Genomic DNA, 17,076 nt, shown 5'->3' with positions numbered 1-17,076 from the left:
ATCTAACCTTCAATTCAGACAAAGATGTCAGAGAATTAGATTTAGAGGACTTACCCAGAAACACCGAAGGAGTTAAATGTACCTAACCTGGCTAAACAGCACTAAAGAGGGCACAACAGGCACACGGATTTGAAGAGTCACCTGGACAGATGGAGAGTAGGAGTGCCACTGGCTCAGGTCCTGCTGTGCATCTTAAGATTTATGTTAAGACACTGCAAAGATTTTAGTTCCCCTTGTAACTGGGACAGTTCCCAGTCTGACAGTTCCACAGTTCTGGAGAGGGCTCACTCCCTACTTCATGCACGGTGTGCAGAAGGGAAGCGTTTCAGGTTGTTAGAATAGAAACATATTAGCAGCTGTATCTGCCCTAGCAGCATTTTGACAATGTACCTTTCCTAATTTTAAGAGATTGGAGCATCCTTCTGGAAGTGTATGGACAAAAGTGTATTTCAAAAGAGTCATTCATCTTAAAAACATTTTGGCATCAGCTAAACTATAGAATAAATAAATGTCAAGCATGCGTTACATGTTTGCCCCTGGGTCTGCTTGTTACCACCATTACACCACCACTCCATCAGCTTTTTTTGATTCCCAGCACCCCCTCTTGCCCCCAGCCAGGATGGGGGTTGTCAGAGTTCAAGTTAAACATTTCAGCAGAACTGGACAGTGTTTAGTCTTCAGAGTCAATAATGTGATTTGATTTGAAGTTCATGTTTAACACGTGGTCTCTCTTCTCCTTTCGTGTTTGTAGTGGACATCAGTCGAAATCAGTACATATCCCTGCAAGGAGAAGAACAATTATGGACATACTATGAATTAAAATGAACATGTTATTTTGGGGTTTCTTAATTTCAAATTGATCCTGTTGTTTAAGGTCCAAAAATCTACTGAGAAGAGCTGAGTCTTGGAAGTAACAAGTTTTATTCAACTCTGTCCGTTGAACTTTACAAAAGGGCTCCATCTTTCCCTGGATGCTATCCCTTTGCACCATGTTAGTGACAGAAGGAATGTAAAGATCATACCGCCTACTCAGGAAGGTTCATCTGAGCCTTGAGGCAATTAGGCAAGCATCACAAGAGATTACCTAATTTGTGCCACTTAAGAATTAGCCATTTAATCTAAACTTGTCCTTAAAGCTTCCCCCACTGTCAGCAGATACAGAGCAATGAGCCTGCAGAGAGCAGTTCATCACAGCCACAGAATCACAGAACCACAGAATGGGTGGGGCTGGAAGTGACCTTAAAGACCATCCAGTTCTACCCCCCTGCCATGGGCAGGGACACCTTCCACTAGATCAGGTAGCTCAAAGCACCATCCAGCCTGTCTATGAAAAGTAAGAATTGTTTTTCTTCCTGTTGACCATAGTCATCAGACTGGGACTGGAAGTTGAAATTCTAAACTCTAGCCTTTAAATGGGAATCTCATTCACTTTGGTAGGGCATAGCAATTCTGTGTTGTCTCTCATTTCTTGTTACTGATGAGAAGACTGCTTAGGGAATGTGAGGGGGGAATGGGCACCACAGAATCACTAAAATCCTTCATTCGTAATTAGTCTATAAGACTGTTGGCAATGAATGCCACTGAAAGAAGTCTCAGAGCAATTATATTTTGTAGGAAACCAGGTATGTGGGAGGCAAAGAACAATTAAAAACAACTTTTGTATTTCCTTTCCTGAGTTGTGTTTTGTACTTAACAGCTAACAAAGATTTAGGAGTCACTGCAAAGAAAAACTTTGAAAAAACTGAAAATAACTTTGAGAAGTTGGTAAACAAGTGGACAAATGCAGAAGGCTTACTCATTTTCTGGGCATTCATTTGTCAGCAACGCCCTTGTATTGACAGATAACCTAGCAACATTCTGTATGCTCAAACTAAGGGCTAGTTTTGGAGAAGGATAATCAGAAGGCAAAAAACAAAATTCTGAGAGCTCACTAGCTACTTTTGGCTACTAGCCTCAGTCATTATCACCAATTATTAACAAAATCTGGGCATCCTAGGTGCACAAAATTGAATTCTCCTCCCTCTCATATTCCAAGTATTCAACAAGAATGTGAGACAGCAATAACTCTAATTTGATGTGATTGGCCAAACTTGAACAATATGTCAAACCCATTTTTACACTGAATTCCAACTCGCAAGGCTGAAAAAGTTGTACATTTGATCACTCCATAGTTATGTATTCAGTTCTAACTTTTCCTCTCAAAGAAAAATACATTTGTTTCTAATAGAATTTTGCCTTTATTAGAGATCTCATTTTAAACCCACTTTTACTGGTTAAGTAGCTCAAACACAGCAAATTTCTGTCACTATAGAAAGTGAATAAATGCCTTGGGAAAAAAAAAAGGAAAAAGAGAGATAACCTTTCATAAAGGAAAATCTTCCATAAGTATCAAAATCTCACCTGTACAATTGTAATGTGAGGTCTTGTGAAGGTAACATTAGCCAGGCTGGGAAGAGGGAATCCTTTTGACAGTTTAGCTTAAAAAAAAAGACAAACGATGATTTAGTTATGCATTAGAAAGAATAAACACCTGCCCTTCAACAACACTGTTTACCCAGAGACTTGTAGGTCATTTATAACAATTAGATTCTTAGTCTTCACAAACAAGCCTGGGAGGTTGCTGAGATGCTCATGTAGCAATGGGAAAAAAGAATTACAAGTGCTTCTCCCTTGGCAGAGCGTTGCAGCCAAACCAAGGATTTCATGTTCAACACATTACATACTGAGTGATTTGTCCCTAATGATCCCTGAGGGATAATTAATACCGTTCTACCATTAGGACCTGTTCCCATTAGTATCCATTAGCTAAAGAAGGTGATGTTCATCCCAGTATAGAGGGCTGACAAAAAGCTGTATCTCCTTCCAGGGCCTTAAATAAGATTTATGAGAGGAAAAATCTCTGTTCTGGTCTAATAAAAAGGAATACATTTCACATATAGTGGCCTCAGGCAGGTGTGCAGATGAGAGAGATTTTGTTTTTCTCCCTGATGCATCAGGACCACCTCGACTGAGATGAAGGCAGATGAATTTTTACTTTCCTGGTAATGTTTGCCCTTTTTGCAGAACAGTGAGAGGGTGCACTTACACCCCTACAATCTTTGCCTTCCACTGCTTACTGGTTGATGGTCATTTTCTACTCCAAGGTAATGGGAGCTGACAACTTAATCAGAAAGTCAGTAGAATTTCCTAGAATAACCCATTCTGATGGAAGCTTTTTAGCTGATGCTTTGAAATGCAGCCTTACCATTAGCTGATGGAATTACTTCAGTCTGTAAAATGTAAGATAGAATGTTCTCCAGAAGCAAGACCTGCCACAGACAAGAAAACTGAGTTAGCCACCATTTCTTGATGGTGGTAGAGCTGTCGTGTCCTAATCCTGGGCACAGTTAGTCAACTTCCAGTTCTCTTTTGGCCTCAGAGGGTCATAAGATCAAGTGAATGGTCTTAAGGTTTTGGAATGATGCAAAGGAAGTGAGATGCAAAATGCAAATGTATTTCATTATGTTTGGTCAACATTTTAATTTAACAGTCTATTTGCTTTATTTGTGAGATAATTTATCACCACTAGCAAAGCAGGACCAGAACAGTTTTAATCCTTCCTCCTCAGCTACTCGGAACTGATTGATTATATTGAGAATGAAATGACTCTGTAGGGGCAGAGTTTTCCCCTGCAAGGCTACAGCTGTACTATTTCAGGCATCTGAGGGTAATATCTTGACTCTTCCACCCTTGCCAGAATTCTGAGAACCTTGATGAGCACCCACGGAGTGCCTGTGCCTCAGCCATCCCTGTGACCATTGGATGGCGCTCTGCCGCTACAGGTCAGCTCTGCTCTGTTTCACCCTGATGATTTGAGAGATCTCTTCTTACTGCAGCTGGGGCAACTACAGAATGTCTCATTTGCACAGCACTAGCTTGCCCCAGAGAGTTTACTTTTAAGTCCAGAACAAAGAGGTGGTTACCAGAAGACAGGAAGAGAGTCACTTGGGAATGAAGCCAAATGATTTAGAAATACTGATAAAATTTAGCTGCTTACTCTTTAGCCTTGATATCACTGATATTCTTAGTTTGCATTTCCTATATGCTTCACCTACCCACTTACCTCAAAACTGCCAACATTGGAGTGGGCTAGGGAGAACTGGATCCTGAGGGAAAGAAGTGCAACAAGGTGAGTCACTAAGAAAGGATAAACACAGTTATTCTAATCATGTGCAGTCATGCTGTAGAGCTCCAGGCCTTAAGAAGCATCTGTGCAGAGATTTTTTTTTTTTTAAGTACTTACACACTGCATACTGCTATGGTTTTCTTGGAGCATTGCTGAGCATCCATGCAAGAGTGTGCTAGAAGGGCTGCAGCCAACAATTTGAGTGTGCTTCTCCCTCTGTGCTGTTCTGGAAATCCTACTGACAATTGATTTTGCCAAGGACTTGTAGGGTGTCAGGTATTTTCCAAAGATTTTGGTACATCTGCATAATGCTTTCTTGTGAGTCTTACCAGGAAGGAAGGATCTGTTCATTGTGTGGTGCTGCTGCTACTGCTGGCTTTGTTGCTACTGCCTGCTTCCAAATTGAAATACTTATTCCCTAAGTCACTCTTGTAACCAACAAAATATTTCCTCAGCACCAATACCTGAATTATCAAGGCCAGCTTCCAGCATGCTCTAGATTTTCCTCTTTGAAAATTACTGCAGAAAATGCTAACAGCACTATCCTCCTTAAATTCCTAACATCCCTCTGCCCTGATGAACTCTGCATGTTCTCAACCCTGTGTCTTTCTTAGGGACTTTTATGAAATTGGAGTCCCAATTCCAGTTGTGAGGTCTGATATACAGAGCTTCTTCTCCATGAAATGTGACATACTAGATGTGTAAATGGCCTAGCCTCTGGTTTCCAGCTTTCTGAGCCTTCCAAGTTGCAGCACTACAGCTGGTGAATGTCTGCTATAAGAATATCTGCATAGGGGACCTGCAGGGACCTGGGTTCTTTACTGTGCCCTGAACTGCTCTGACATTCTTTAGGGGCACAGGTTGTCTAGAAAGCCATGGCATCTTGCCAGCTGGAAAGTGATGAGGGAAACGCTCAGATAATTTATGGTCATCAAAACTGCCCTGTATGCTTAGTTTATCTAGCTCAGAGGGGAGAGTAGATGTAAAAAGAAGGGAAGTCTAGTGAGACAACTTCCCTGCAGCAGTCCACTGGTGGGAACCCCCTTGGCGCCATTGCACTTGTCAGAGAGAAGCTTCCTGCCTCCTCTAAACTGTACAAGTGCTGTACACATGCTGTACAAACTGTACACATTAAGACAATCTAATGCAGGTGAATTTACCAGCAAAACATATTTACAGTTATCTGATCATATGTCTAAACTACTAAAGTTGGGATTGCTAACATTGTTTTCCAAAGGAAATCTTTTTCATCCCAGGTTGGATTACCTGTTCAAACATAGTGAGCCCACCATTTTCTGATCAAATATATTCAGAGAAATGCTGGTGTTGGCTGCCTGCAGAATAAAGAAACCATGGATTACCAAACATAAAAACCCCAGGATCCTTCCTGTGAATTAGTCACAAATACATAAATACCATCTTTCCAGTTATGCATGGAAGCTGTTTTAGGTACATGCAACTTTCTCACTGTAAGGCTGCACACAGTAAATGTCTGTTTATTTGAATGGCACTGACAAGAGCTGAAATGGAGGTAATGAGATGTCATTAATCAAAGCCGTGAACGAGATGCCAAGAGGCATCACTCACACTTGCAGAACTGTCATTCCAGAGAATAAAACCTTGCTTAATCAGAGCCACTATATGCTGGGATTTTTGTCCATCTGTAGGAAAATGTTCTTTGCAATAGAAATGTCCTATAGGTTAGTTGAGGTCAGGCCTACACCTGTGACTAACGGGAATCTGCATGCTTAAGTACTAGAAATATGGCATTTTCTTTGTTTCTTGTACAGAGTTTTAAAAGAAGGAAGGAACAAACATATTTAACCTTCAGTTAAATGTCACCTTGTTTGTTGTACTTACTATGTTCAGTGTGAACAGAGACCGGGTGGTTGAGTCTGGCAGAATGGCCAACACCTCCACAGAGCCCTGAATCTCTACTGTGAAGGAATCCTGCTGTAAGCTGATGATGGGGATTTCAGTAGACATTAGCTTCAACATCACTGGGTAGGGTGTAATTGAATATTTAGCTACCTGTATTCAAAGACACAAAAAAAAAAAAGAAAAACCATTTTTCTTATATAATGGATCAAAATACTACATTTTCTCACTTTTAAAGCAATAATTTTAAAGCATTTCCTTATGTTGAAGTTAAGGACAGCTGTTAACATAAGACTCTTTCAGGTAAGCAGGAAATAAAGGTTTTCTGTGGTGCTAAATTAACAGTATTGGCCACTCAGGAATGCAGTGAAAAGTTCCTTCCACTTGAGGAATACGAATTTTTCCATATTATTTCAAGATAAATTGAAAACTTGATTGTGAACAGAGGAGATAAATGGACCCTGAATGTGGTATTTTGTCACACAATAAAAGAGCTCAGGAATCATTCACTTTGAAATTCACCCATCTCAGGAGATGGGTTCCTCCTCTGGACTGTCCTCAGAGGAGCCTCACTTTGTGAGCCTATTCACTCTTTAGGCAATAGCAAAGTTCAATATTCGAAACAGAGGGGGTAGAATATTTGCAACAATGCTCATGGCATTTTATGGAGAACATCATACATGCCTACCCTTGGAGAATTATTATATTTCTGAGGAAGGAACTGAACAACATCTGGGAAGCAAACAAGAATGTGAAGTACTTTGAACTATTAGTCTGATTTCACCCATAGTCAGCATTTATAGCCTAGGGGTTCTTCTGCTCATTTTTTGGTTTCTCATCCTGTCTCAGAAGGCTGGTGGAAACCATGCATGCTGATATTCTCTGTCCTGTTATATTAATCTCCTTCACCTAGAATAAATGGAAATCCTGTGCATCTGCCTTGTCTGTTCCATAGGATGTAATGTTTCCTGTCCATCTGTTAGCTCATTTTCCTGCACATGGTCCCTTCCCAGGTTTTCTGCTCATCAGTCACAGGCCAGCAGCAAAGTAAAGAGAATTATGCAGGTTTGGGGGGGAGAAAGGCGATTTCTCTGAGCTGAGACTGCTCTTGGATGTCTCTCAAAGCAGGACTCATGACTAGAAGCTTTTTCCTGCATGGAGCTGGTTTTAGGTAGGAACAGCTGTGGCTTGGGCATGGTGCCCAGAGAAAAGATTGATGTGCAAGGTTATGGGCCAAGATTATGTTTGGTAACAGTGCAAGTCATTCAACTCATCATGGGGCGGGAAGTGACAAGGCCCATCTGCTCTGCTGTTACAAGGCACACATGTGCCTGCTTCTCCAGTGCAGGAGCCCTGCTGGCCCTATAAGCCTTTGGGATTCACCAGCAGTGAGGTCTCTTGACACCCACACTGCGTGGCTTCCCTGAGACTTTATGAAAGTAACGATACTCACCTCAGGGATGATACTGCTAAATATCTCTGTGTTTATATTAAAATAGCTGCAAGTCTGAAGGAAAAAATAAAAGAGAAAACAAATGAGTTACCAGATTTGACCTTCATGGTCAGCTTTTCTCTAAATGCATTATTACAGTAATTTCAATTAATCTTTGATTTTGTTCCTCTCAGAAATATTCCTAAGAGACTCAGTATACTTAAAGCAGCTTCCCAATAACACATGCCAAAATAATCCCTCAGAAAGCAAATTCTTAACATCATTATAGTTTGGGCTGCAGTCTATAGGTTTTGGGACTTACTGAACCTCCTGCAGTTGGGCTAGCCAAGTCAGGCAGCCGTCAAGCCACAGATGCTGTGCTTTGACATATGCTTTGCTTACAAGGCCCCTGATGTACTTTCATTCTAAGAAGATGCCTTGGAAAGCAACCACTGAGGCTGCAAAATTCTCCAGAGCTGATCCCTTGTCCCTGCTGTGCCTCAGGTTTACAAACCCCTTATTTTTTGTAACAACATTGGCAGTATTTGGTTCTTGGCTCAGTGGAACTTGGCATGCCTGGCTGTGGCCTGAGGCATCTATATAGAGCATAAGTAAAAGACAATAACAATATCCTAGTATTTATAATCTACTGTCTCAGGACTCTACAGACCAACTGAGAGCTTTATACAGCCACATATTGACATCTGGCAGGTCAAAGCCCTGACTGAGCCACTCTGAGCCCATTCCTCTGCGTCCTGCTCACCTCCTCTCCAATGGTCATGTTGAAGGCCCCTGCGGTGTAGTAAGCAAATGAGGAGGTCTGAAAGAAATACTCGGAGAAGGCAAGGTACAGCATGGAGTCCCTTTGGTCTGGGATTGTGAAGGAAGCTGCCACGTAGGGAGAGTCAGTGTAGTTTCCAGATGGGAAGACTATACCCTAAAAGTTATTGTCAGAGATAAAAAAACAGAGTCAAACTATTAACTTTACCATGACTGCAGACAAGGAATGCTACTTTCTTTGACTTTGCCATGGCTATTCATCTGGTGTATAAATGAGCATGCAGGCTTTGCAGTACACCCTGAAGCCTTGGTGCTTTCAAGCAGGTGGTGAAGGTAAGTTTCAGCATTTGGACATCTTCACAGATGAGGCCCAAGATCTGTCTTTTGCAATACTGGTCACCAAGGACAGTCTGCCACCTCAGATCACCCTCTAAATTAAAGGTCTAAATATCGCATGAAGAACATGACTAGTCGTCCTCCTTTTTGAAAAGCCTTACTTTCTCCTTTCCTCATCTCCAGGAATTTAAATCTGAGAACTGCTGCTTATTACCCATCATATTGGCCAATCCTTGCAGATCTAATACTTCCAAATGCATACAGAAGAAACAAAAAAGTAAATCAATAAACTGATTGAAAGTGATGAAGACATTTAAAGTTTGAAGTTTTTATGTCCATTTTATTAGTTCTGTTTCTAATCTCAAATGTATTTTTTCTGTCTTTATTTTCTCATCTAGTTCCTGTTTAAAGACTATCAAAATGCTTATAAAGTGCTGAATCACAGTAGGTGACCTCTCCATTCAGTCCTCACTTGCTGGAATTACCAGTCTTTGTATACTTCCCCATATATGTGGAAGAGTAGCTCTTGGAACAGCCATGATTTTACATCTTTAGCCTGACTTAAGTCCCTGCTTAAAATCTAGCTGCTGCAATGCTTAGAAGAGTTTGACAGAAACTGCAGAGCTGGTATGCGGAGACCAGTATCTACCACACAAGCAGATACTAACTTTCTGTCCCTTTTTGTTTCCCCCTCTCTTATTTCCCTGTTGTCCTTTTTTAAATACTTAATTTATAGGATCTTTGTGACAAGACTGTCTTTTCATTTGGCCTTTGTAGAGCACCAAGCACAAGGCAGCTTAAACTTAATTAAGGATCGCAGATACTATAATAATGACAACTACCCTCAATCAAATCACCTTATACAGAATGACAATGAAGTCATTTCAGAATCAAGAACTAGTCAGATTTTAGTTTCAGTACATAAGGACTGAAGTACATACATTTCCTTAATTTGAAATAAACTTTCAAGTCTACAGACTCAGCAGCATTCCTTGGGCTCCCATGCTTTTGAAAGGGTCTTCTGCCTTCCCATTCAAGAAACTAGGGGCTTAATTCTTGCTCTGATAGTCTTGCTGTTTCTTCTCCTCTCTCATCTGACAGCAGACACATCTAGTTAGTCCCATGTGTAGAAATATTACCCTGACTGACTGAACAATGAAGTGCCAGCTATTAATCAACAGTGAGAGAAAGATGAGGTTTAATAACTCTTTTTCTTTCCTTTCTTTTTCCTTCTATCTTGCTTAGTCTTTAACTGCACTCTATTTTTTACAACCAGTTCAAGAGCAGTTTAAAGAAAAGGATGTGGCTTTTAAATAATTCATCATACAACAGCATTGTTACAAATTATTACTGTAACAAATGCAATAATGCTTTGAAATGTCTGTCTTCTCAAATGGTGAGCCTTTACGTTCAGAGCAACAATCATGGTCATATTAGAAAGTGTATCACAGAATAATGGAACCCTCAGCAATGTAGGCAAACAGCACTACAGGCAGCTACCTTTATGTCCAGGTCAATGAATGGCTGGAATACTGCTGGCAAGCCACTTAAGGAGTAGTCTACTTCAGCCAAATCATCAATCTGCATTACAGCTGTAAGAGTAGTAGATAAGACACAGAAAATGACAAAAACCACAGAAATAATTTTATGTACACATAATTACAATTACATAATTTTATGCATACTTAAAACTAAGCCAGTTTCTGAAAGAGAATGACACAAATTGTTCCAGAGAGTCGGGAAAAACACAACCAGGGACCTCCTAATATGCATTGTGACTTAAGATTTGATGTTTCTACTGAGACTTTCTGTAAACCACCTTCTCTAGTCTGTCTGTTGTTTTCTCATTGTGGAAAGTAAGTTTGGTCTACCCCAAAAAAGGAGATGGCCATATAAATGCCTCAGGACATAAGGAGGTGTTGGCATTTCTTGTCAAGCAGTTTTAAGAGCATCCCAAGTATTTGTAACTTGCAAGTACTTTCCCAGAAGGAGGGTGCCTGATCTGCTTAGATACCTGTGTTTGGCACATGGTGTCTGACCAACACTTCGGATATCTTACATGCCTGCAAATCTAATGCAAAGTGGTTCAAGTGAGAAGGTTTCTGCAAAGGAACTTTTTCATTTTGTCTCTGGCAAGTCTGATAAATAGGCAAGTAAAACTTAATTTCCAGTCAGGCTAGGAGAACAGGCTTCAGCTTGTAAAGTACTGTGTGTGCAGGAGGACTTGGAGCATGGTAAAGGAAAACTGCCTCAGCATCAGTACTGTGTGGCCTCTAAGTGGCATTTCTCACAACAGAAGTGCACACTGCCACACTTGCAAGTTGAGAATTGTTACCAAGTCCTTGGCTCTTAGAAACACATATTTATTGCTCAAGTAGCCCAGCCTTTAGTTAACTGTGGTTCTGTATGCAAGGGAGCAGATGGAGCAGAGGGACTGATACCACTCCTGGAGGCATTGCTAAGCAGCTGCTGTTAAGGAAGGGGCAGAATTTCACTGATCAGAAGAGAGAAAACAGAAGGACAAGGTACCACTGGTGACTCACCATTCGGTGATTGCAGGTCTCCATCTATCAACTGGATCCCAGCTCTGATATTGGGACATGACTACCATAAAAACACACTCAAGTTATGGCCTGATTAGCATGCGTGTATAACCACTCTTACATGTGTGCTAGCAGATCTTTCTGCTGCATGACACACATTGCAGCATTTGTTTATCCAAACACCTAACCTGGCTTCTCTTCAGCTAACTGGATTCCCAAGGTTTGTGCTTGGAGCAATGCAAGTGTGTTGTATGTCAGAGCTGCAAAAAAGAGGGAAGTTTCCAGAGGCAGCCTCCTGGGGGTGACAAAACCACAGCCTTAAATAGTGCGAGGACAGATCTCATACCGGTGTCACAGGAGAGATCTCAGAATCCTGGAATAATTTAGGTTGGGAAAGACCCTTAAGATCAGCGAGTCCAACTGCAAATCCCTGGACAGAATGACAGCCATCTCAAGCTCTGTTTCCTCTCAGTGACCCTGGGCAGGCTGTCACCAGAACTACTCACCCCTTGGCTACAATGAAGTTGAAATGTCATACTATCAGTTGGTGTACTATAATTTCTCTATGTGTTGCCCAGTATATGTTTTGTCTGCCAAGCATAAAAATGACCCAAGCCTCAGGATGCCTGTAGGTACACAGGCAGGGATTATTCTGCATTGGAAGGAAAAATAACTACATTTTCCATCCCTATTGCTGCCTTGGTTGAACATAGCTGTGTCAGTATCTTGGCTATGAACCTGTCACTTTATCTGGAATAATTTCTGGCTGGCAAAATGATGACTGTGCTGATCAGACCAGAATAGAACTATTACAGGATAATTTTTCTAATTCTTCCTTTGCCAAATTCACAGCACTGACTTGTGAATGCTGTCCTCCTTACACCCCTCCCCTACACAATGTGAAAGGCTTACATTAGTGACCAAGCTCCTGTGAATGGGTTTCTTCAGATACTTGATAAAGAAGTTATGCAGGAAGCTAGAGGGAAGGAAGAATGCAATTAATGGGTCAAGTACTATGGTCATTAAGAGGAAATCATATCTCTGCAGAACATGAATTTAATGGCTTCTTAGTGTGATATTCTAGTACACATGGGAGCTTTTTGAAATGTAAAAACTGTCAGAGAGCTGCCATTTAAAAGATGAGAATTTCAGCACTATGCATCTCAGCCTGGGTTAATTAATATTTATAAAAATTGATTTATTCAGAGGACCACCATCTTATATGTACAAAATAGCCTCTGCACTAGGAACTTCCAAAACAAGTAAAAATAAACAAACAAAACCAACCCCCCAAACAGGTGACAAGAGTGGTATTGAGAAAGTGAGAGAAATACAAGAAAAGAATGAGATATTGCTTCATGGGGCAGTATCCAGAGGCTTAGCAGACAGTCTGGTTCTGTTCAATTTTGATAGCACTGTGAGTAGGAAGAGTGAAGCACAGTACAACCTTGTAACTTCTACCTAGAGTTGAATATTAGAGCAGAAGTTTGAAAGTGCTGAAGAAGAACAAGGGGTTGTTTGATTCCATCTTTATCTTCTACTGCATGTAAATACAAGGACAAATATCTGTGTTGGCCATTTTAATAATGTACTGGGGCCCCAGTTCTCACCGGGTGCCTTATGATGCCTAAAAGCAGTTCTGTGTGCCCTAATTTGTAAAGCTGTCTCTGTGCCATTCATTGACAGTCATTTTGTGAGAGTGTTTATGCAGATCTCTTCCACTTACCCAGTTTTCCCATTCAGCTTGATATCTACATCTCCAGAAGTTGTTTGGCAGCTGGTGAGGGCTATTGAAGTGGGGCCTGCGTTGTCCAGGGGCGTTGAAAAGATTGCGGTAACAAACACTTTTGAAATGTGCACTGTGCCTCTTCCACTGTCTTTGCTGCATCAAGTGGAAATAAATAAAAACTGAAAAAACACCCCACCTCTTCACTATGGAATTGCCTGGTGATGTGGACTCATGGCTGGTCCTGGTCACTGCCACTATGCTTTGCTTGCCTGTGTCGGTGCTTGGCAGTGAGGGCACTGTGACTCCTGCTGTGTCACCCCCCTCAGCTCCCAGGTCTCTTCCCCCTGCATGCAGCCCTGCTGGCCCTGGCAGAAGTGCAGATTAGAGACTGCTGTAATTCAGCCAGTTTAGCAATATAGGTAATGAGGGGAAGAGGAATTTCTTTCCTCTGAAACAGCCTAGGACTAGGAAGGTGAGGAGACTGCTCTATATTGCCACTTGCCCATCCATTTTCCACCAGCTTTTGAACTGTATCTGTTCTTGGTGGCATAACAGAGGGTTTCTAATAGTGTGACTGCACTATGAGGGTTTATTATACTGGACTGTGATCCACCACACTACAGTTCTTCTAAATGTGTCAACTGCACTATGAGGGTTTATTATACTGGACTGTGATCCACCACACTACAGTTCTTCTGTCATTAGCTGGCAGGCTGGACAATGACAGCATTCAGCTAGGGCAGTAGTCCTGTGCTCTTTGCAGCAGTGCTTCTCAGCCATGGGCTCTTTATCAGTGCTGATGTCTGAGGGTGCAGGGGCTGTGTCCCACCAGCAGACCTGTCAGAAGCACCAGTCTGTGCTCCTGGGTTACTGCTGCCAGCTGATAAAGAGCACCTTTAAAGGGGCCACAAAAATAACATAAAATTTGCATTTTTGTATTATCCATCAAGAAAAAAAACCCCAAAACATGCAAAGCTGTACATACAACATCCAGGTCCTTATGTTCCAGTTCATATCGATGGTTAGAGAAGCGTTTCCAATCACCAGTTTTATCCCAGACCCTGGAAGGAGGGAGATGGAAGCACTGGGTAATTCAACAGCAGTAACATGTATCCTAGAGCATGAGAGAGAAAAGGGAGAGATTTTTTAAAAATTTATTTAATAAGTCAAAATGAACACAAAACAAGATTCAAATTTCAGTCAAACACAATTTTCCCCCAGAGAGAATACTTACCTTGAGATGTTGTATTTGACATTACCAAGCCCAAATTTCTCATGGCCAGTCAAATCAGGGAAATGCTCCTTCTCCATATTCTGCTTCAGGATTTCCAGCCCAACCTCCTTGGCTACAGGAAAACAATGATCAGTTCGGTTGCCTTTGATAGTGCCTGGGAGTTTAGTTATGTGTTTCTGGTTTAGGACATGTGACAGACACAGAATCAGCAAGTAGTTGGTATCTCACTTGAGACATGGCAGTGCTATTTCGGGTCTCACTCCAAGTCATGGCAAGAGCTGAACTAACTGATTCAATATCTGAGGTCAGATGAACTTTGATATGATGGACAATACTGACTCTGCTCTACTGTGCTCTTAAACTTTCCTTAATAGCCTCCCACGGGGTAATTTACTGCCCTCTTTCCTTTGTCATATCGGTATTCAAGGCAATGCCACGAGCAGCTCTTGATGAGAACATCACACATACCATACTCCAGCCCTTTCTGGGTGATCCTCACTTTGAGTCCAGGATTGGCACTCAGTTGTCCACTGAGCAAACTTAAGAGGAGGAGGGAACAGCAAATCTTCAGCATCTTCCACATTTTTTACAGGACCTGTTAATAAATATTTATAATGATAGCAGAAATTCATGCTGTGTCTCTTGGTGGTTGTACTCCCTTCTGCCCTACCCTGGACACCAGCTTTCCCTCCAGAATGAAGAAAGTGGAAAGCCCAGCAACCCTGGCAGAGAACACCCACTCTCCACAGACTTACAAAAAGTGAGCTCTGTGGGGTAGAGGAGAAAAGCCAGCCTATTCACTGCCATAGAGACTGGGGAAAATGCTTGGGATTCATCCACCTGGGCAAACATTGAACGCTTGGGCTGTAATTTGGTGGCTCTACAGGATTCACCACGGGTGAATGAGTGAAGCCAATGCCCATGCCAGGGGCTTCTGTGACATGATTTAAACCAAGATAGAGGTATCTGCATAAATCACTGACTGCATGTAGTGTGAAATTCAGAAGGTCTTGCTTTCAGCAAGGTTTTCCAGGGAAAAATGAGAGAAACCACCCTGATGGAGAATTTTTAAACACAACTGGACAAAATCAGAGACTGTTTTTAATTTTTTTTCCCAGAGCTGGGAACAGCCTTCTATGGAGTTATTTGTCATCTGGGACCGACCTGGCAAACAGGTCACATTATTATGGTTTTCCTCATTTCCAGCTACTGCACTGGATTATAAACAGCTGAAAGTAGAGGAGAGTGTCTTTTCTAGCATTACTTTTACAGATAAAATTTCTTTAGTTACCACAGGGCTATTGAAGAGCTGAAATTAAACCATCTATAAGCAGACAATTGCCTCTTCCCTAATACCTGAAAAATAGTTTTGAAATTGCTGCATCTTTCACTAGCTGCTTCATTACCAGAGGTAACAATATATCTCAAATGACTAGAATATTTTCAGTCATGATCACAATATAAGCAATCTCCAAAATTATGAGAGAATATTGACTTAATTTTTTAACAGTTTCAAACAATCCTGCAGAACATCTTTGCCTTTTAGTATAACTAGTATTTTCTTTTTGAATTTTAACTAACAAATATTGAAAGATGAAAGAAACACACTTCATATGTAGAACAAAAACAAAGGAAGGAAATGTGGTTTTGGCACATGCATAGTTCTCATACTTTAAAATCTCAAAATTTAACCAGATTTAGCTACATCTATCACTTCCCAATAAAGCCACTCCTTGACAAAGCATAATCACCATGTATTTGTTTCCATACCTCTCCTCTGAAGGCTGAAGACAAGACCTTTGCTGTAGCAGACCACAGGGCTGAGGATGTTGCAGGGAAGACCTTCTGCAGCCATGAACCCATCATTTAAAGGAAAGAGCTCTGGGCTTGAAGAGAGACAATTGCTATCACCTTCAGTGGTATCACCCAGGGAGTGGCCTCTGATAACCACATCCCAAGCTATTTTGGATCTCCCAGGTAAAATGTGTTAAATTTCATTTAGGGATAAGCAGAGGACAATATAAACTGTAGGCTGGGGGTGCTCAGGTGCCAGAACACGGAGTTTGGGGTGGCATGCTGCCTTTGTGGCAGATGGTTTCAGCACTGGTTTTTCAGATGAGGAGGAAACCCCAGTGAGAATTCCCACAGGACAGATATTCATAGCCATGTTTGTACTGTAAAATAAGTAAATTAATGTGCCATTGGTATGAAAAACAGATGGAAAACAAGTCCCATCTGTCTGAAATTGCTCAGGATACAGGAAACCATAAACAATATAGTATTTTTATTATGACACATATATATATAAATGCACACAGACACCACAGTGTATATATATCTGGTACAAATATATAGTATTAAGTCCTTGCAGTCAATATTTTCTATTTCTTCTGTTTTCTTATCCAGTTAAGCAGTACTTCAGCTAACCAGCACTACTTGGCTTGTCAAGGAGGTGATTTAATCAATTATATTGCAAGTAACAAGCAAATGCCCCCAGGCATGGGGCACTTTGCTGGAAAACCTGAGTCACTTCATTGTGCAATCCATGAATAGAAAAGGTAGAGACACTTGTCACCGAAGGGCATCACATGCATAATAATTTAATTATTTGTATCTCTGGCAACTGATGATGAATATAACTCACACCCTCAGTTACATAAACTTCTATACATTTTCTGATATCAGTGAGGGACACCAATCTAATTTCTTTCCATTTCTTTGGAGTTCTTCTTGTATTCTTTTTCTAGTCACTCTTCACCTACCAAAGAACACAAAGAATTGGAAGCCCTGCTATAACTTACTGTTATTTGGTTTCAGGATGCCTTTTCTATAGTATTCTATCAGCCAGCTGGATAAATAAACTGATTCAGCTCAAACTATGCAAGCCACGTTTCTATCCTGAACTGAACTTTCTGCAGTGTGACTTTTGTAGAATAGTTTTTCTTTCCAAACACTTTTAATGTCTCCTAGTTGAATGTC

The 17,076-nt window shown here is 41.1% G+C and overlaps 1 protein-coding gene across 1 annotated transcript; it reads right to left on the bottom strand.

Annotated features, from left to right (window-relative positions):
• Window positions 1-714: 714 nt before the first annotated feature.
• On the bottom strand, window positions 715-14,680 carry LOC120509951 (BPI fold-containing family C protein-like). Its single transcript, XM_039725228.1, has 15 exons — window positions 14,566-14,680; window positions 14,098-14,209; window positions 13,849-13,977; window positions 12,861-13,016; window positions 12,047-12,110; window positions 11,135-11,195; window positions 10,092-10,183; window positions 8,239-8,412; window positions 7,497-7,550; window positions 6,026-6,196; window positions 5,432-5,499; window positions 4,103-4,145; window positions 3,245-3,308; window positions 2,401-2,477; window positions 715-780 (listed from the first exon to the last, which is right to left on the bottom strand). The coding sequence occupies exons 1-15, from the start codon at window positions 14,678-14,680 to the stop codon at window positions 715-717; spliced, it is 1,446 nt and encodes a 481-aa protein (XP_039581162.1).
• Window positions 14,681-17,076: the final 2,396 nt, after the last annotated feature.

This window comes from Passer montanus, unplaced genomic scaffold, assembly GCF_014805655.1.
Source record: "Passer montanus isolate IOZ18808 unplaced genomic scaffold, ASM1480565v1 scaffold55, whole genome shotgun sequence".
In the NCBI taxonomy this organism is placed as follows: domain Eukaryota; kingdom Metazoa; phylum Chordata; class Aves; order Passeriformes; family Passeridae; genus Passer; species Passer montanus.
Note: the sequence above shows the minus strand (reverse complement) of the source record. Positions and strands in the feature narration are given on the sequence as shown.

Coding starts and splice junctions, on each gene's coding strand:
- LOC120509951 (XM_039725228.1), bottom strand. CDS start 14,680: ATGTGGAAGATGCTGAAGATTTGCTGTTCCCTCCTCCTCTTAAGTTTG. Junction 5,500..6,025: donor CTCTGTTCACACTGAACATA/GTAAGTACAACA, acceptor TTTATTCTGCAG/GCAGCCAACACCAGCATTTC. Junction 4,146..5,431: donor GGCTCACTATGTTTGAACAG/GTAATCCAACCT, acceptor TCTTTCCCTCAG/GATCCAGTTCTCCCTAGCCC.